Source organism: Acomys russatus, chromosome 2 (genome assembly GCF_903995435.1).
Source record: "Acomys russatus chromosome 2, mAcoRus1.1, whole genome shotgun sequence".
NCBI lineage: Eukaryota > Metazoa > Chordata > Mammalia > Rodentia > Muridae > Acomys > Acomys russatus.
The window spans coordinates 101,835,660-101,853,532 of NC_067138.1; the positions used below are offsets into that span (position 1 = coordinate 101,835,660).

At 40.2% G+C, this 17,873-nt stretch overlaps 1 protein-coding gene across 1 annotated transcript in view; it reads right to left on the bottom strand.

Moving 5' to 3' along the window:
• Positions 1 to 17,873, bottom strand: part of C2H1orf87 (chromosome 2 C1orf87 homolog) — a 67,990-nt gene that overhangs the window by 22,843 nt on the left and 27,274 nt on the right. The window contains exons 5-7 of the mRNA XM_051164452.1: positions 16,562 to 16,683; positions 13,721 to 13,886; positions 4,181 to 4,278 (exon numbers count right to left, since the gene is read on the bottom strand). Coding sequence (XP_051020409.1) covers positions 4,181 to 4,278; positions 13,721 to 13,886; positions 16,562 to 16,683 — 386 coding nt within the window. The remainder of the gene's footprint in view (positions 1 to 4,180; positions 4,279 to 13,720; positions 13,887 to 16,561; positions 16,684 to 17,873) is intronic.

The window sequence follows — 17,873 nt, forward strand, 5'->3', positions numbered from 1 at the left end:
GATCTCACCATGCTGAGGTAGGGTGGCACAGCGGAGCCAGACTACCAGGTCAGAAGTGATACATCTTGATTTGAGAAGCCCAGTTTTCCATTGAGAATCCTGTGATTCAAAATTTCATTGAAGGACACAAAATACTCCTGTCAGAGGAGACATCTAAAAAGCAAGGTGCAAGAATTTCCTAGTGTTATTTATATTTACGTCTTCCTCGATTGAATTTTCACACATGGCAGATATATTAGTCGGAAGATTCTTTGAAAGGGGCAAGTCTTGATGCAAAATTCTCAGGAATTGGACTACTTTTCTTCAAAAAAAAAAAGTCCCTACGACCCTTCATCCTTTCTATCATGTGAGGTTGCAGTGAGAAAACTCAATTTCCAACCTCCAAAACTTTGAGAAAGCAGTATCTATGGCTCATGGAGCTGTGTTATAGAAGCACAAATGGGTGGAAACAGGCTGCTGGAAATCAAGTATTTGGGTGCAGGCAAAGGGAAGAACCTTCCAGACAGACTCCTCACAATCCAAACTGTGTTCAGTACCAAACCCAATGTTGAACTCTAGCATCTACTCTGTGCAAAGCCCCTGGACCAACCACGTACAAGTTTCTCAGAACTGAAGGACTTGCAGGAAGATGGCTACAGTATGGCCTAAGGCTGGAGCTGCAGCATCTGCATCAACTCGGCCTTACTGAAGAATTCATCAGGCGCATAGAGCTTTTGGCACCTCCACGCCTCCTCATTTGAAAAATAGAATAGTGCCTACCTTTAATTCCTAGCTGTTACAGGAATTAAAAGGGTTAATGTTTAAATAAAGCACTTGAAAAATAGCTTGCAATTTTTTAAGTTCTACAAGCATTCTCTATAAACTGCAACAACGTTATTAGCATTCACATCATTATTAGACTGTGGAATGGAAAGCTGGGTTTGCTGTCTAAGACTGAGCCAAAAGGCACACCACAGCAAATCTCTAATAGGTCTTTGCTTAACACTTTTCCTATTATCTTTACACAGCAACTGCTGAATAACACACCTCATGCTTCCTTTATTTCCTAAAAATCCTCTGATTGTCCCCAGGATTGGCAAAAACAGTCCTTCCTAACCTAACTCCATTTCAATAATGGGCCAGATGTGGATGGTAAGTCCTACTTGTGGCTATGTCAATTGCGCTACTCCACTCAGGAAGCCTCCATAGCAGCTTTATTATTTATCTTCTCCCGCAACACAATTTGGCTTGTGCACGTGTGTTCTAAACTGCTTTGAAGCATTTAATTTTGCCAATATAATTTTAGAGTATTAGATTGCCTCCTGTTCATTCTCTGGCTTCCTTAATTACCATTTATTACAAAGTCACGTAGAAACAGTAAATGTGAATTCTGACTTCCATCTCCCTGGCCAAAACCAGGGATAATGATTTCCATCCAACACAACCTGAGCTCATTTTACATAAGGGTGACGCAGAGTGGAGATTAGAAATTGTAATCAAGTCTTCCTCACAATCGCCTTATCCTGGCAGTTATTCACAAATGTCTCTGCTGAGATTGTTAGGAAAATGGAAAAATAAAAAACAAAACCTCAGATCTAAAAATTTATTCAAAAATCAGAAACAAAAAACCCCACTCGTTTTGTTACAGGGTTGGCCAAATCGCCCCTCTTGTCAGCTCTTGCAACATGCTAGTTTAAGAAGGGAACACAACTCATTTTATTTGGCTAGATGGGGCTAATCCCACATTACCACAATCCCTCCTGATGTTTTATTGATTCTAAAGGACATTTAATCAGGAAGCAGCTTAGCACTAGAATCCTGCTAATTAGCAGACAGCCACATTCCAAATGGCTTTCCAATTGAAAGCAGATTAATGGACAATATGTACTAAGATAATGATTTGAGCATTCAGCTCCTGAAATGTGCGTGTAAATTGCATCTTTAGTCTCTTAAGGATATAGGCTTGCATACAAAGCCCATAACGGAATGGGTTTATTTCACAGAAGAAGCTTTAGCCAATGACTGTTTAGAGACAAGATAGGTTTATCTCTTATAAACACATTTTTTAAAATTCTTATGGTGTTGTTGTCCTAGAATATTCTGAGGTCAGATACAGCAATCTCTGCTAATATATTACAGGTCCCTGCAATATTGGTTCTGAGTTGGTTGTTAATCAAAAATATCAGTGGAGCCTGTCCTGTATCCTTCCTATAATGTGAACTTTGATGTTTGATTTTTCTCCCCATAGACTACAGCCACTTTGAGAATCTCTCTTTGGTCTCCACTCTACTCCCAACCTATCTTCCTGCCTTTGTAGCTTAACCATCGCTAAGGAAATACTCATGTCCAAGACTGGCCCCTAGAAGTTCACACACTAGGCTTGGCTCTTGATTTCATTCACTTATTCATTGCTCTTGACACAACTTTCACCCACCTTGTTTTTCTTTATTCCTCCCATAGCCTTCTGATACGCCATATATTTTAACATTCATTTCTCATTCCAACTAAAATTTACCTTTATGACACTTTTCCTCATAGCTGTATTTCCAGTGTCTAGAGTAACAGTATATTGCTGGCTCTTTGCAAATGTAAATAAATGAATCACCAAGCTCACCAAATATGCACTGTGTGCCCACCTTGTGCTACATTGTAGGCTAGATGCTGTGACCATTTAGTGTGAGAAAAGCAGCTATGTCTCTTGTGTAGTTAAGAAACTACACAAATAAGGCTGTGATTCTAAAGAGTGTTAGGAAATAACAGGACTAGGTGCTATTAGAGTGTTTAGTACAGTAAACCTGATTTTGTGGAGATGGTTAGGAAAAGCATCCTTCAGCTTGACCGTGAGCTGAGGGCTAGAAATAAGATAACTTCTCTCCTAAATCAGTGCAAGCACGTAGATATTTATCATCATGACCTCTACTGCTTCAGACATTTGGGACACAGAACCTGCTTGCCCTTCGGTATTATAGTTTACTGCTTATTACAATATGGTAACGAACATAACATGCTAAATCCATAGTTAGTTCACTTGTAACAAGTTGAGGGTGTTTGGGGGGGATGCACTCAGTGTAGAATATTTATATTTATATGAAACATTTTAAAAAAGAGTTGAGAGTTTTGGAGAGAAAGCAAAGGGAAATCAGGTAAAGGAGAAAGAATGGGGAGTTAGAATTCTGAATAAAGTAATTAGTATAAACCCACATAGATTGTGTGAGTCCTAAGAGGTTTTCTGCCTTTTTATTTCCAGTCTTATGAGTAGTTTCCTAAGTTTATATCAGCCAGTGCCTATAAGAAGCCTTGAAGGCAACTCTTTAAAATCTCCAGAAGCCCCTGGACCTTACGCCCTGCATGCTTGGTAGGGTGTGCTAATCCTTTTTCCTCTCCCTAACCTCCAACTCTGTTTTATCTGCTCATTGAAGATTCCAGCCTGTTAGCTTTTCTTTTTCCTATGCATCAAGCTAAGGCAATCTCACAGCTTCCCTTTTTAAAATAATCATTATTTGAGTATGACACTTGATCCTTAGCCTCTGCAGCACTGTTTCATGTGTTTGGTCCTATCATTGAGCTGTTCACAGTGCAATGGCAAATATAGGTCGTGATGGTTCCTCTATTTAAAGATGCATGGTGGTCAGATGATAACTATTGAAAGCTGGCTTGTCTCATTCTACCATGTAGAATCTAGGGGCTGCAGTCAGTCATCAGGCTTGGGAGTAAAGGCCTTTATAGACTGAGCCATTTTGTCAGCCTCCTTTGGTCTTAACAAAACAACCATTTTTTTTTTTAACTCAGCTGTCAAGTAACTGAAATTGATTGGTTGCCACAGGAACCTTGTTCTCTAATGGCAAATCTGTGCACTTGACATCCTATTAGAAGACAGTGGGGACACGACGTTTGTATGGTTTCACAAATAGCTCAGCATTACTAGCCAGAGTGTCTAACTTTGGACATTGGTTTTTCTCATGGTTCTGAGATGACAAAAAGGTTTAGTTCTGCCTTGTAGATGGATATCACCTCTTTGTTGTGTCTTTGTATGGCAGAGAGCAGAATGGAACTTTAGTTTCTTATTTTCTTGGAAAGATACTAGTTCTCTCAGGGTAGTCCAGACCTCCCAAGGCCTCAGCACCTAGAATCAACACATTGAGAGCTAGGACTTTACCATATTTTCATTTGGGTAAGGCACCGACATCGGAATTCAACTTACTTTATTTCACCTTGGTAACCCAAGTCTTGGTGGTTAAGCAATGTTTCCAGCAGGGTCCAGGTTAGATATAATCCATGCTTGCCACATATAGCCCTGACCTATAAATAAGAAAGAATTTGCAGCTTTAGTAAAATGGAATTAGTGTTCTGACTTCTTCTCATGATTGTAGCCTATATGATTCTGACAAAGAATTGATGCTCAGGCGTATATTCTGCCATTGAGGTGTCATTCAGGATAAGAATTTCTAGCTCAGTGCTTATGGGTAAGAAACATATTCAGGTGACAGACAAGTGTAGATTTTTTTTTTTTCAGAAGCCACTAGGCTTTCTATTACTGATCTTATACTTCTGTCAACCCATGTGTGGTTAAGGCCTAAGAATGATTTGCCCTTCTTTCTGTTGATAAATTGTAAAACATTTGTATCATTTACTTTGATTTGTAAAAGCAAGTGTGTTGTATTCATGGGTAATGCCTTTGTTTTCTTTTTCTTTTTTCTGTTTTCTTTTTCTATTGTTGTGAGAAATTACCCTGAAAAAAGCCATTTAAGGGATAAAGGGCTTTAACTGCCTCGCAGTTGAAGGCTCATCCCATCAAATTGTAGTGGCAGCAAGGGAGCAGGAGCACAGGGCAGCTGGTCACACTGCATCCATAATCAACAAGCAAGGAGCAAGAGACCTGTGGTAGGCAGTGCTAAGCTTGCTTTCTCTATTTTCTATAGTCTAGAATCACCAGGGAAAGTTCTCACAGTAAGGAGGATTTCCTCGTGAATTAGCATAACCATAATAATTCCCATAGACTTGGCCTGCCTTCTAGACTGTTCTACCAAACTCACAATTAGCATTAACCATTGCAATCACTCTCTTGCACTTCTTAAGTCAGCTAGTTACCAGAGAAAGTTAAAAAAAAAAAAAATCAGTTACGTGTGAGCAATCAAATTAGACAAAGGTCTTCATAAGTGCCTTGAGGACTCCACGACTCCTCTGACCTATCATTCTGGGATAAGGGACCAGGAAGCCAGGGATAGACTCCGAAGTTCCAGAGTTCAAGGGAGTTATTTCAAACTAGTTCCTCTTGAGCTTGCTGACTGTGTGTTGCTCCTTCCTCCCATGAGAAGCATAGTAAAAGCTCTTGACCACCCTTAACCTTTTGTTCTGAGAGAAGGAAGCCCTATATGGTGTGATATCTTCTATACAATAGCAATTGTCTACAGATCTCTGGGCGTCAGCATAGCTAAACAGCAGTGGGGTCCACATTGTAAAACAGCAGCAGCGCTAATCTCAGAGTATACATTCTTAGCATAGGCAAGGTCTTAGGCTCATCCTCAGTACATAGTAAGCAAGAAAGCAAGCAAAGGCCAAAGGCTCCTGTCTGGTTGTCTTTATGAGGTTTTTATAAACTAGCCTATTATTTTTTTAGGTGTAGAGTAATTAAGTCAGAGAGAATTACAGGAGAAAAATAAAAGATTCTTCTGAAACAAAAACGAGAACAAACTAGCAAAATCATGAGGAGTTGAGTAGAGTGCTAGGTATAAATAAAAGGTGAAAAAATGTCCAGTGTTGTTTAGAATAGTAAGTGTTTTGTCTTGCCCATTGTGCCGTAGTTTATGGTTGGTGCATGTTCCTGCTGCTGCTGCGGTTCACTGGATTACTGGTTGCTGGTGGGAGATATCTTCACAATGAAGATCGAACTTGCCCCAAGGTCCTCAATACCCCTAAACAGCAGGAAGTGGTCTGAGGTAATTGATGCTTCCTCTCCCCTCTTTCCTTCTATCTCTCCTACCTAGTATTGGGGGGTTAGAAGGTATAAGAGTGCAGTAGGAAGGCAGGGAAAAAACCCAATAAAGTAGCCAAAAGCCCAGTTACAAGTGGCACCCAAGGTATGTCTAGACAGAATGGGAAAGCTGATTTCTTATGCCACAGATAAAACAGCAAGGGGAGAAGGGATAAATATTCTGTTTCAGGAAATCAGAAAATGTTTATTGCAGCTGCTGGCACCAGGTTCTCCCCCACTATGCTCCTGGAGGGGATTTTCTATTTTTTCTTCTTATATTCTGTCTCAAAAAAAATTGGGAAAATGGCTGAGCAGTTTAAAAAGTTGCAGATGGAAATGAAGGAATCTGAGAAACAAACAAACAAACAAACAAACAAAAACAAAATGCATGAAATGAAAAACCCAAAAGGGTCGCCCTATTCCTTCATTTTTGATAAGGTGGCAGAGTTTGTTATGCAACTGGAGAAACTGCAGGTGGAGGTGGAAGCGTGGGAAGTCAGTAGGGCCTGAGAAGGGAGAACAAAGGCTCAAGTGCAATGACTGAGCAAGAGAGTGGGATCTTCCCACAGACAAGACAAGCAAAGAGGGGAGAGAGCGAACTGGGCTAGAAGGCAGATCATGGTCCTGCCTGGCAACATGCAGTTTTGGTTTCAAGTCCCCATGCCCCTGGGTGTGGTGGGGGAACCAGGTGGGGTGGAGGAGGAGGAGGATGCCACAAAGGTGACAGTGTAAAAGCAAAACAGGCTTAATCTTGAGCCTACTGTGCCACCAGAGGCGGGGTGGCCTGAGGTCTCTGTTGCTTTTCGCGTACCTGCTGATGGTGCTGCTGATCATGATTATGATGGGATAACGTGGCATCCTATACAAATGACAGAGCTGAGGCATTTTAAAGAGGCTATGGCTTCCTATGAAATGCATTCTCCTGATGTAAAACAAATATTAAGTTACTGGGCTACCCAAAATAGAATTATTCCCCATGACTGGGAAGGTCTGGTACTAGCTATGATCGAGGCTGGTCAGTGGAGGGAGGAAGGCTTGAATACTGAACAGTGAAATAGAGCAAAGGGGATGAATATTGCTAAAGATCAGCTAATTGGTGAAGGGTGGTTGTCTGACTTGCAAGGACAGACTCAATCTTAGGATGCCTTTATCGAACAATATTGCTTAGTGGCTTTAAGAGTTTGAGACAAGGTTGAGCAGCCCAAGAAATGGTGCAGCTCATTTACATAGGTTGCATAAGGCAAGGGGGAAGCCTTTACAGGTTTCCTGCAAAGATTACTTTCAGCTATAAACAAAGCTGTATCAGACCCTGATGTGAGACATTGTTGATAGAGACAATGTTGACAGAGACCTTGACATTTGAGAATGTGAACACTGAATGAAGATGAGTTGTTAGACCATTAAAGGTATGAGCAGTGCCCATGCATGAGTGGATAAGGACACAACGGATATTGTCTCTCATGAGTATCATGCCAATATTATCAAAATGCCTGGTGCTTTAATTGTGGTAAATTTAGGCATTTGCAAAGAAACTGTGCCCAAGACACCAAAAAGCCTCACACCTCCAAGTTCTCAGTGTATTAATTGTGAGAAATACAGTATTTTCTGGCAAAGAGATGAGCAAGCCATTTCTTTTGGCAATGGGTTTTTGAGAAGAACACATAGGTTTCCCAGGGTTTGCAGATGTTGTGGCAAGGGATACCACTGAACCTATGAGTGAAAATTTAAGAGGGATATCCAAGGCAACTTTTCACCACTGAGAAATCAATGGCGGTTGGAGGCTCTGGCAGCTCAGGGCTCTGCAGCAAAAAGTATGAGCCATTTTCCTCTTGACAGCCAGGAAAAAACAAAAAGGCAGAAAAAGCGCAAATAACTATTGCCCATTTCATGTGCGCTACTGTAGGCAGCACTGCCCTAGTTTTGGCCACAAATAAATCTCTTGCCCTATCTCACAAAATTCAACATTACAAAATAACCACTGGGGTCTATGGTCCTTTGTCTTCAGGGACAGTAGGAATGATCTCGGGAAGAAATAGATTGACTTCTCAAGGATTCGTTGTGCAAACAGGAATTATTGATGAGTATTTCAAAGGAGAAATTAAAATTATGGTTTGTGTAAAAAAATAGAGATGCAAATTAACACAGGTGATAGGATTGCTCAGTTGTTACTGTTTCTTTACACTAAAGGCAAATCTGCTCAAGTAGAAAGAACAGGATGGTTTTTAAGTATTGGAAAGCATGTGTTCTGGCAAACCCTGGTTAATGATCAGAAGCCAAAATTAAAATTGCAAATAAATGGTGTGGATATAGAGCACCTATCTAGTGTTCAGGGCTTGGGAGGCTTAGGATGGAGAAGGGTGGTATGAAAAAGAACCCAATAAAGTGGCCAAAAGGCTGCGTACAATATTGTTTATTAATTTTGGAAAATAAAGAATTAACGTAATAGATGAATGAAAATGGAATGTGTATGGGGAAGGTTAGCAAAAAAGCAAGGAGATATAAAAATTGAGCATGTATTCCTCTACGTTTATTTAATAAAAACTGATTATCCTCATGATTAGAGCATACTGGTACATTTTTGAACATCTATACTCAAAATCTATTCTCAAAATAGACCCCTCTGTCAATATTCAGTTTTGCTGTAGGCTAAAATGAATAGCAGATTAAAAAGAGCACATCGTGGCTCCTAGACAGAGACAGATTGATGACTACTAAACACTGACTGACAGTCATGAGGAGCAACAGAAACATCTACCAGAAAATCTTAGTAAAACAGCATTACTCTGGATTACTGTTAAAATCTTTCAAAGCCATTCTGATGGGTGTGAGAAACTGGGACAGAGGGGAAGGCATCCTATTGGGACTCTAAATGAGAGACGCATGGGAGAACAGCAAAATAAAAGGATCCAGAGGGTCCTAGAAATCTACAAGTAGAACAATATGATAGGCAGATTTGGGCCCAGGGGTCCCGCTCAAACTAAGGCACCAGCCAAGGACAATACAGGAGGTAAACTTTAAACCCCTTCCCAGATCTAGCCAATGGTCAGAATATTCTCCACAGTTGAGTGGAGAGTGTGATACGACTTTCTCACGTACTCTGGTGCCTCACATTTGACCATGTCCCCTGGAGGGGGAGACCTGGTGGCACTCAGAGGAAGGACAGCAAGTAGCCAAGAAGAGACTTGATACCCTATGAGAATATACAGGGGGACGTAATCCCCCTCAGGAACAGTCATAGGGGAGGGGAATAATGGGAAAATGGGGGGGGAGGAATGGGAGGATACAAGGGATGGGATAAACATTGAGATGTAACAAGAATAAATTAATAAAAAAAAAAAAAATAAAATGGCTAAATATTAAAAAAAAAAAAAAAAAAAAAAAAAATCTTTCAAAGCATAAATATTCATACTGATGACCCTTAGTAAGAAATGTTTAATTTTCTTCTCCCGATGAGGAAATATTTTCAATCCGAAGTAAATAAACTCTGATAAAGTAAGTCAATAAACTGTGTTATTTAGCAAATGACACACAAAGTGATCATTCATTCTAATAATGTGTCTTAAACATTAGAACAGTGTCACAGGTTCTTGGTTCCCTGTGTATCGCGTTTAATCTACCACTCTACCCACTCATCATTGTCAGTTACAGGGGACCCTCTATGGGTTCCCAGTTAACAGTGCTCGTCCTGTTTAAAGGCGCTCTTTCTTTTTGCAGTGTGGAACTAGGGGGACTACAGTACTCTACCGTCTCCTCCATTGCTTTCTTGAGTGTTCCCAAATCTCTTTGGATGACTTCTTACCTTCTTCATTGGCTCCTCTTGTCCACCTACTTCATAACGCGAGCCCTTTTCAACCTGCTTGCCGCCTCACTCTCCTCTGCTCTGTAGCGGTTTAAACTGCTCCTATTACGTTTGCTCCACCTTGAAGAGTCTTCAATCATCATGTGATCTCAATCTTACTACCCAGGTCAACATCTTCAAAACTCAGACCATCAGCCATTACTCTAATACTTGACATACTCCTGTTTAGTTTCTTATCTCAGTGAATGACATTGCCTTCTGACAAGGTGTTGAATTTGGAGTTAGTTTTGGCTACATCAAATGACACACCAAAGCCCACTTTATCTTTCTTAATGCCTCCATCTCTCCTGTTAGTGCATTACTTGAAGCATCATTGTTTGCTACTTTACGGGAGCTTCTTCCTACAGGGTTCTCTTTCTTTCCTGTTTTGCTTATTTAAAAAATTCTCTAAATTCTATTGAAATGTCTCTCTGAAAGTACATTTACGATCACACCATTTGCACATTTAAAATGCTTCAGTGGTTACAGTGGTTTTATAGGATAAACTATAAGCTCATGTCTTTCATTAGACAATTGATTAGATGCCATTTCCTGAACCATTCATGGTCTCCTTCCCTCCTTATTCTGGAGATTATTCACTCTTTCCATTTGACTCTCATCTCCTGTCTCATAATTTTATCTCCTCTTTTTCTGTTCTTTGTCAAATCTACATACTGACCAAGGTTCAATAGTCACATGATCTCCCTGGACCACTTTAAAGATAAGCTTCCTTGATGTCTACTTCTATGTTCAAGCTCCTGGCTACCCTTATCTTGTCACAGAGTGTCAATGTCATTATTTTCCTTTCCTTAGCCTCCTGGTAAACAAGAACACTGACAGTGTTGTTATTAGTGCTTAGAACTGACTAATTAATCACCACACGTCAAAGTAAATTAAAAATACCATATTGATCAGAAATATGGCTATTGCTTTGAGGTAGAGGACAATTCAGAGTTAGTAGAAATATTTGGAATGTTTTATGACAGATATATAGAAACAATTAAATATGAAATTGGCACCTGAGAAGTTGCAGAAGGTGTCTGGAGAATCTGATATTCTGACTGACACATGTTCGAAGAGGAAATTTGGAAGTTGTCTAAAAGTGTTAAACCAAGGCTACGTGTGTTCAAAAGCTGTTTCTACAGTCCTGTTGAATGTTTATCTTGATCAGGAAATGGGTAGGTGAGATGGCTAATCTCAATTGTCAACTTGCTGATATTTAGAATAGCCAGAGAGATGTGTCTCTAGACGTGAGTGTGAGAGATTATTAACATTAGATTAACTGAAGTGAGAATACCTGTCCATTGTTGGGAGTACCAATCCCTAGGCTGTAATTCTTAAATCTATTTTTAAAAAGAGTGAGCTAAAAACAAGCATTAATCATGGTTTCCAACTTGACCTTGGATGCGGTGGAACCAGGTGCCTCAAGCTTTTGTTGCTGTGACTTCCTTGCCATGATCATCTCTAACCTCTTACTGTGAGCCAAAGTAAGCCCACCCTTCCTTTATTATGCTAGTATATTTTGCACAGCAGTGATAAGACAGGGAAACAGTTAATAAAGAAATATATGTTGATCCACATTTCATTTGCAGTCTTTTCAAATAATCATTGTACTGAAGATGTGCAAGATTAAAAAAAAATTAAGAAGTCCATAGATGAAGATGGATGATATTAAATTTGTTTTTATGCTCTTTTTTTGGTAATTGGTCAAATTTCAATTGATGTAGGTGCCAGATTCTGCAGATAATTATTTTTGAAATATTTATATTTCTTGGAAGCCATGGTGGTCTGTAAACACTTTGAATTGATGGCTCCTTCAATGTTCTTATTTCTACTTTATCCTTATTTTTGTTTTCCTGGCAGGGGTAGTGTATAGGTGTCATGAACAACCAAAGAAAGTTCACAATTTTCTCTTCTTCAATTTAAGAGAGTTAAGACATATAGGTCTAAAATATTACTGTTTCTAGTTCTGGCATGGCCTTTCCAGTCTGCTCTCAGTCCTTGGTCCAGGCGCAAGGAAGTGGTGTGGCTGTACCCTGCTGCTTCCTGCATCAAATATCCCTCAGGCCTTAATTTGCTTCACATTCTGAGGAAACAGAATTCTATTTAGCATGCCTTCCAGAACTGTATTATACTTTGAGTGAGTTCCAGATGTCTTAAGAGATGCCAGATGGCTCATGAAAGGCAGACCAGCTTTAAGGAAAATACACTCCATTTCCTTGGATCTGAACCACAAAGTTAAGCTTTCAAGGCCAGCTGTAGACAAGAATATTTAAGGATTCTATGATGGTTGTATCATCTGACCACAGGACAGAGACCTCTCAGGACAGAAAACCAGTGTGTATGTGTGTGTGTGTGTGTGTGTGTGTGTGTGTGTGTGTGTGTGTGTGTGAGTGTTAAGATTTATTTAGAGACTCTATACCATGCTATACATAAATACTTTCACATACTTAGTCTTCACAATAGTCAAAGGAGATGGTGATATGGGACCCAGATTTTCCAGATGAAAATCTGAGACCAAAGGAGATTAAGTGAATGTATTTTAAATTTCAAGTTATTTGTGTTTTAGCCCATAAATAACATCTGAAAACCCACGGCTTTATCAGTGGCATTATATGGTTTCTAATCTAACAAAAAACTGCTGCTTCTTAATCTATTCTTAATCTTCTTGTGAACACAGAAAAGGCAAGTTATAAGATTCAGACTTCCCTTAGTGTTCTCTTTCTACTGAAACGTTTGCATGTACAGTACACATACACACAGGTACATGCACACAGAGAAATTAGCATAAGCCTTGCTTTGAATGTTGATTGCATAAATGCAGTCCCAGAGAGAGGTAGCTTTTGCTTAAGAATAAGAACCCACCTGTACTGTATTGTACCTTTGCTTTCTTAGTAAATATAAGAAACTACTATAACGTCTTTAGTTTTATCCCTTGAATGGCCAGAATAGAGAATATATTGCAAATGTTTCTGATAGGACCTTTTCTCTATAATTCCCAACCTTCCTTGATCTTCTAATTTCTATCTTCTGGGCATTGTTTCAGCAAGAACTTCTATTTATTGTCTCTCAATTGAGTTCCCTCTGCCTGACAATTTCCAACCTTTTCTATGCTTGGAACCTTGATTCTGCTCTTTGTTCCTTGTGGCCCAAGAGTTAGCTGAATTATCTTCTTCAAAATCCAGAATTTATTCCATTTATGTAAGGGGCAGCACCTACATTTCATGATATTGTGTAAGGAGTTCACTCTGTTGGCGTTATATGAGATCATGTCACTTAAGCATTTAGCACAGGGCTCAGCATCTAGTCAGGACTGAACAGTGTGGGGCTGTTGGGAAATCAATGCAGCTGTTGTAATAGCAGCAGTCAGTGGTCCACCTCTACCCTATGTACTTGGAAACACAGATTATTTGGCTCCAGAAGATTCATGAATTAATATTGTTCTGGGTCCTCTTCCACGAGACACATCTGCACTGGTAATTACTGTCTCAAGTCAGCATGCTGAGCTCTATCAGCAATAAATTACATCAGTCCTAATATAGGGTGTATCAAAGGCATGAGACGCCATACTCTGACCCTGGTAGAGATTGGGAGAGGATGTGAGAAATGTTTTTGGCCTTGAAAATGCACTTGTTTCCATTGTGAAATAGTATTTGGATGTTATCATATTTTCTACTATTACCTTTAAACATAGTCCAATGTAATCACTGGACCAATTCTGTACATGTCATACATCTCCATTTTGTTTTCTCAAGTGTGCTTGTATGTGCCCACATGCGCGCGCACGCGCACACACACACCAAAACAAACAGTTGTGTAATGTAATCCACAGGGAGAACACAGGTCAGAGTTGTGCCTTATTGTTAATACAGACTCAATGTTCTGCAGTGTCTTGTTGACTCTTGACAAACCTGAGACCTAGTTTTAGTTACCTTGGGGACGGGGAGGCAGCCAGAGAACGAGTGATCTTCTTTTCGAAGACTCAGGTTGAGGCTGTCTATGTTGAGTTTGCCTTGGCATGTTCTTAGTGCCATCTTCAGAATCTCCAGCAGGCTCTTGTTCACTTCAGACAGTAAACTGGAACCTTGAGGCGGGGTGCTGGTTAGACAGGCAAACAAATGCTATGAAAACTGACAGCCTGCTAAGCGACTTCACATGGTTTCCAGTGCTGACTCTCAGGCAGCTCCTGGGATCTGTGTAAGTCTTAGGAGCTGAGCTGCACGTGAACCTGTCAGACATCAGCGCACTTCCTTTTTACTGGAATGAGACTCACAATTTCTTCTCAGGGGCACAAACCAACTGGGTTACTACACAGACTGAGACACCTGATCTGTCTCCTAGCTCTTTTTTCTCGTTTGAGAGGAAACTAGCAACAAATAGCAAACCATGTCCTTGACCTACTTAATCTTTCTGTTTTAAAATTCAGTTAATTACTAATAACAAATAAAATTTCTGAACCACTCAGTGCCACAAACAATGCAAACAAAGATGCTGCCATATTGTAAATGAGGGGTTTGTAGCGGAAACTCTCTAGTGGGCAGAGGTATTAAATACTTTCTAGCCGTTCTCTAACCTGGTGTTTGGGGAATGTTTACTTATAGCCTAACATGCAGATATGTAAGTATTGCGACAGTCATGTCTGATTACTTCTTCATTAAACAATAGATTCACGATAACGAGGTACTAAAATGTTATTCTGATATTTTCATGAACCGTTTATATCCAAATTCACATATTCCCCTGATCTACCTGAATCACACCCTCTCTGTGAAGGGCAAACTGACTTATACTTATTAAGTGATAAAGCTATAACACACACACACACACACACACACACACACACACATACATGCACACACACATACACACATGCACACACACATGCACACACACATGCACACACACACGCACACACACATACACACACACGCACACACACACACACACACACACACACACACAAGGCGCCTTTCAATGCTGTGCAGATAAATCATTAAAACTAGTTCTTCAAGTTAAGCCCTTCACTTACAGCTTTCTTCATGTAGATCCTCCCCCATGGCTGACTTCAAGCTACCAGTGTGACACTTCTGAATGGACACTTAAGAAGGGGTGGGCAAAGCCAGGTCTCCCTGCTGCAGCCCTTCCCTGCTTGCTATACTCTTACATAATTATGTGTTCTCTTCTCCCATAGGCCTTCCTCAGATCCCACCCACTTCTCAGTTCACGTCTTGAGTTTTTCGTCACTAGTACATTGCTCCAGAAGGTCAAGACTATCTTACTTTTCACTATTTCCCACTGCTCTAGTGCAGCACCGCAAACCCATTAGTTTAAGATGTACAGAACATTAACTCCAAACTAAACAATTCTCACCTACCTAATAATACACAATACTTTGCAAAGAACCAATTCAGGCAGAGGCTGTACTGCTCCTGATGTGGTAACAATTGCTACCCATGCTGCCTCCTGGCTGCCCTCTCCTCCACCTCTCACAGAGGAACTCTGGCATTATCAGCACCTGGGCTGCTAGGGCACATGGTGCAGGCTCCGCCAATCAGATATCTGGGTTTCTGATTTGAATTACAAGTTTTCCTCCCTTCCTTCTTTCCACACCAGTTGCTGAGGTTCAGGACTCATCAGCGTTGGCCCCTTGCTCAGTTTGGTGATGCTGTTGTTGGCAGGGTGTCTGGGAAGGCTGTTCCAGGAGTGTATCTCATCTGCCTCACTTGAGAGCTGGAGTGGTCCAGTCACAGAGCTAACCCACCCAGCAGATGATAAGGAGGGCTCCCTCCTAAGCTGCAGGCTCTTTCTGGTCTGAACAAAGCAATGCTCTCTGTTGTACTCAGAATGATCTCTTTACGTGCTTTTATAAAACAGAGATGCCAAGGTGACCCTGCAAGTCACATGACATAACATCTTTAGATAACTGGAGATGTCATTTTATTCAAACATTGAGTACCTCAGATAGGCCAGTAACTATGGTAGGACCAAGTGAGACATAAAGTTGGCTAGGACAGACACTCTTCCTAGACTCAATGGTAAACACATGATTCCAAATTCAATGTCTGTTTTAAAGAACTTTGTGTTTGTTTGTTTGACTTTTAGTGACTTTATTACAGAATTTCAGTCTATTCCTCTGCCTGATTCAAACGTTCTGTGTAGAAAAGACTGGCATGGAACTCAGAGTTATCTTCTCTCTGTTACTTACATTTAAAATTAAATTTCTATGTTAAAATATAATTCAAAGCATTTCACTATGACATTTTCATGCAGAAGTCTCATTATATGTTGTTCTTGCTCTCAATCATCCTGAGATCTGAGAGAGAGAGAGAGAGAGAGAGAGAGAGAGAGAGAGAGAGAGAGAGAGAGAGAGAGAGAGAGAGAGAGAGAGAGAGAGAGAGAGAGGGAGACTACACACACAAGGCAAGTGTTTGCGAACTGGGTAACTCTAGTGAATGCCTCCACTATCCTGAAGGCTCTAAAGCCTAGTGCAATGGAATGTAAGTGTTTGTTTTCCAAATTCGAACTCAGGAGCCTTAATTCATGATAGAGGAGCCCTTACGAAAGGGATTAATGCGGTTATAGGAGAGGTTACAGAGTTTCTTTCTTTCCTGTCCTGTTCTCGCCTGCAAGGCGAACATCTGAGAAACCCATGCTGGCACTTTCATTTTAACCTTTGAGCATCCGAATCTAGCAACCAACAGGGCTTTAATTTGCTACAGCATTATGACCTAAGAAATGCAGGAATAACAAGACTACAACAAGAGGGAGGATACCTGTGTTTATGGGGGGTGGCACATGGAGTTTTCCTCGGCTTACTATATACAGCTGTTCCATTTTGCTGTAAATGATCTTCAGTTGCTTCTTTTAAAAACTGGAGTAGCTCTCCATAATTCACCTGAAAGTTAAATATAAAACAGAACATCTTCATTTAATTTATATTGAACAACAAGAGGCCTGTTGGAGTCAAATGCATCTGGAAAATGTTTACCATTGATAGTTTTCAAAAATACTATTTAAAAAATTTAGGCCAATAATTATTAGTGGTTTTGGCTAAATGGCCTTGCCTGGACAAATGACAAAATAGCACCTCTTCATTGTTGCCTTGTGGTTTGGGTAGAGCCCAATTACTTAAATTCTGGACAGTGACCACATAGAATAGTGAAAAGGTTTTGAATGTGTAACAACCACATATTAATTCAAAATTGACCATATAGGATGTTTCTGGCTCTTTCATTTCCATTGGTTCACTGTACTTCCATGTAGCCTTGTCTGAGCACACAACATCTGCAGTTGCCATCACCTTACACAATTCCAGTGAGCCCTGCCTGAAACACCTTGCCTTGGATTCCAACAACTGTGTGTTGGAGATTGCAGTGTTCTTACTGTACAGAGTTTTCTGCTCAAACAGAAATACAGTGGCTTAATTAAGAAAACAAAGGCTTATAATATTTTATACCATCACTCCTCAGCATGTTAGTACCTACTTACTGCATCTTTAGATTATGTTATGTTAGAATGTTTGGTTTTTAAAGCTATAGTTTGAGTTTCTGACTTGAGTTTCATTGACTTTGGGATTGACTTTCGAATTTTCAGCTTCAGATACAGCATTAAACAGACTTTTTCCAATTTGAGATACATATTCATGTGAAGAGGTAGCCTTAGCATTGATAATCACAAATCAAAGTATTGATTAGTTTTGATCAGTCAACATCTGGAAAACACTGGAGATGGTCTACATCCTGTAGTAACAAATCTTCAGCTGAGACCAATTTATTCTGTGTGTGTATATGTATGTGTGTAATATGCATGTATGTCCACATATTTATATGGATGGGCACATGTATATTGCTGTGGAGGGTGGAGGTGGATGTTGAGTGTCCTCATTGGTTATGGCTTACTGTATGTATTGAGGCAGGGATCACTTTAACCCAGAGTTTGTTCATCTGGCTAGTCTAGAGAATTGGCTTGTCCCTGCCTCCATCTCCCGTGGGCTTTGGATTACAGATAGGATGCCACCCTTCGCTAGAATGAATGTGAGTGCTGGAAATCTGAACTCTCACTCTCCATGACTTTCTCTTTTGTATG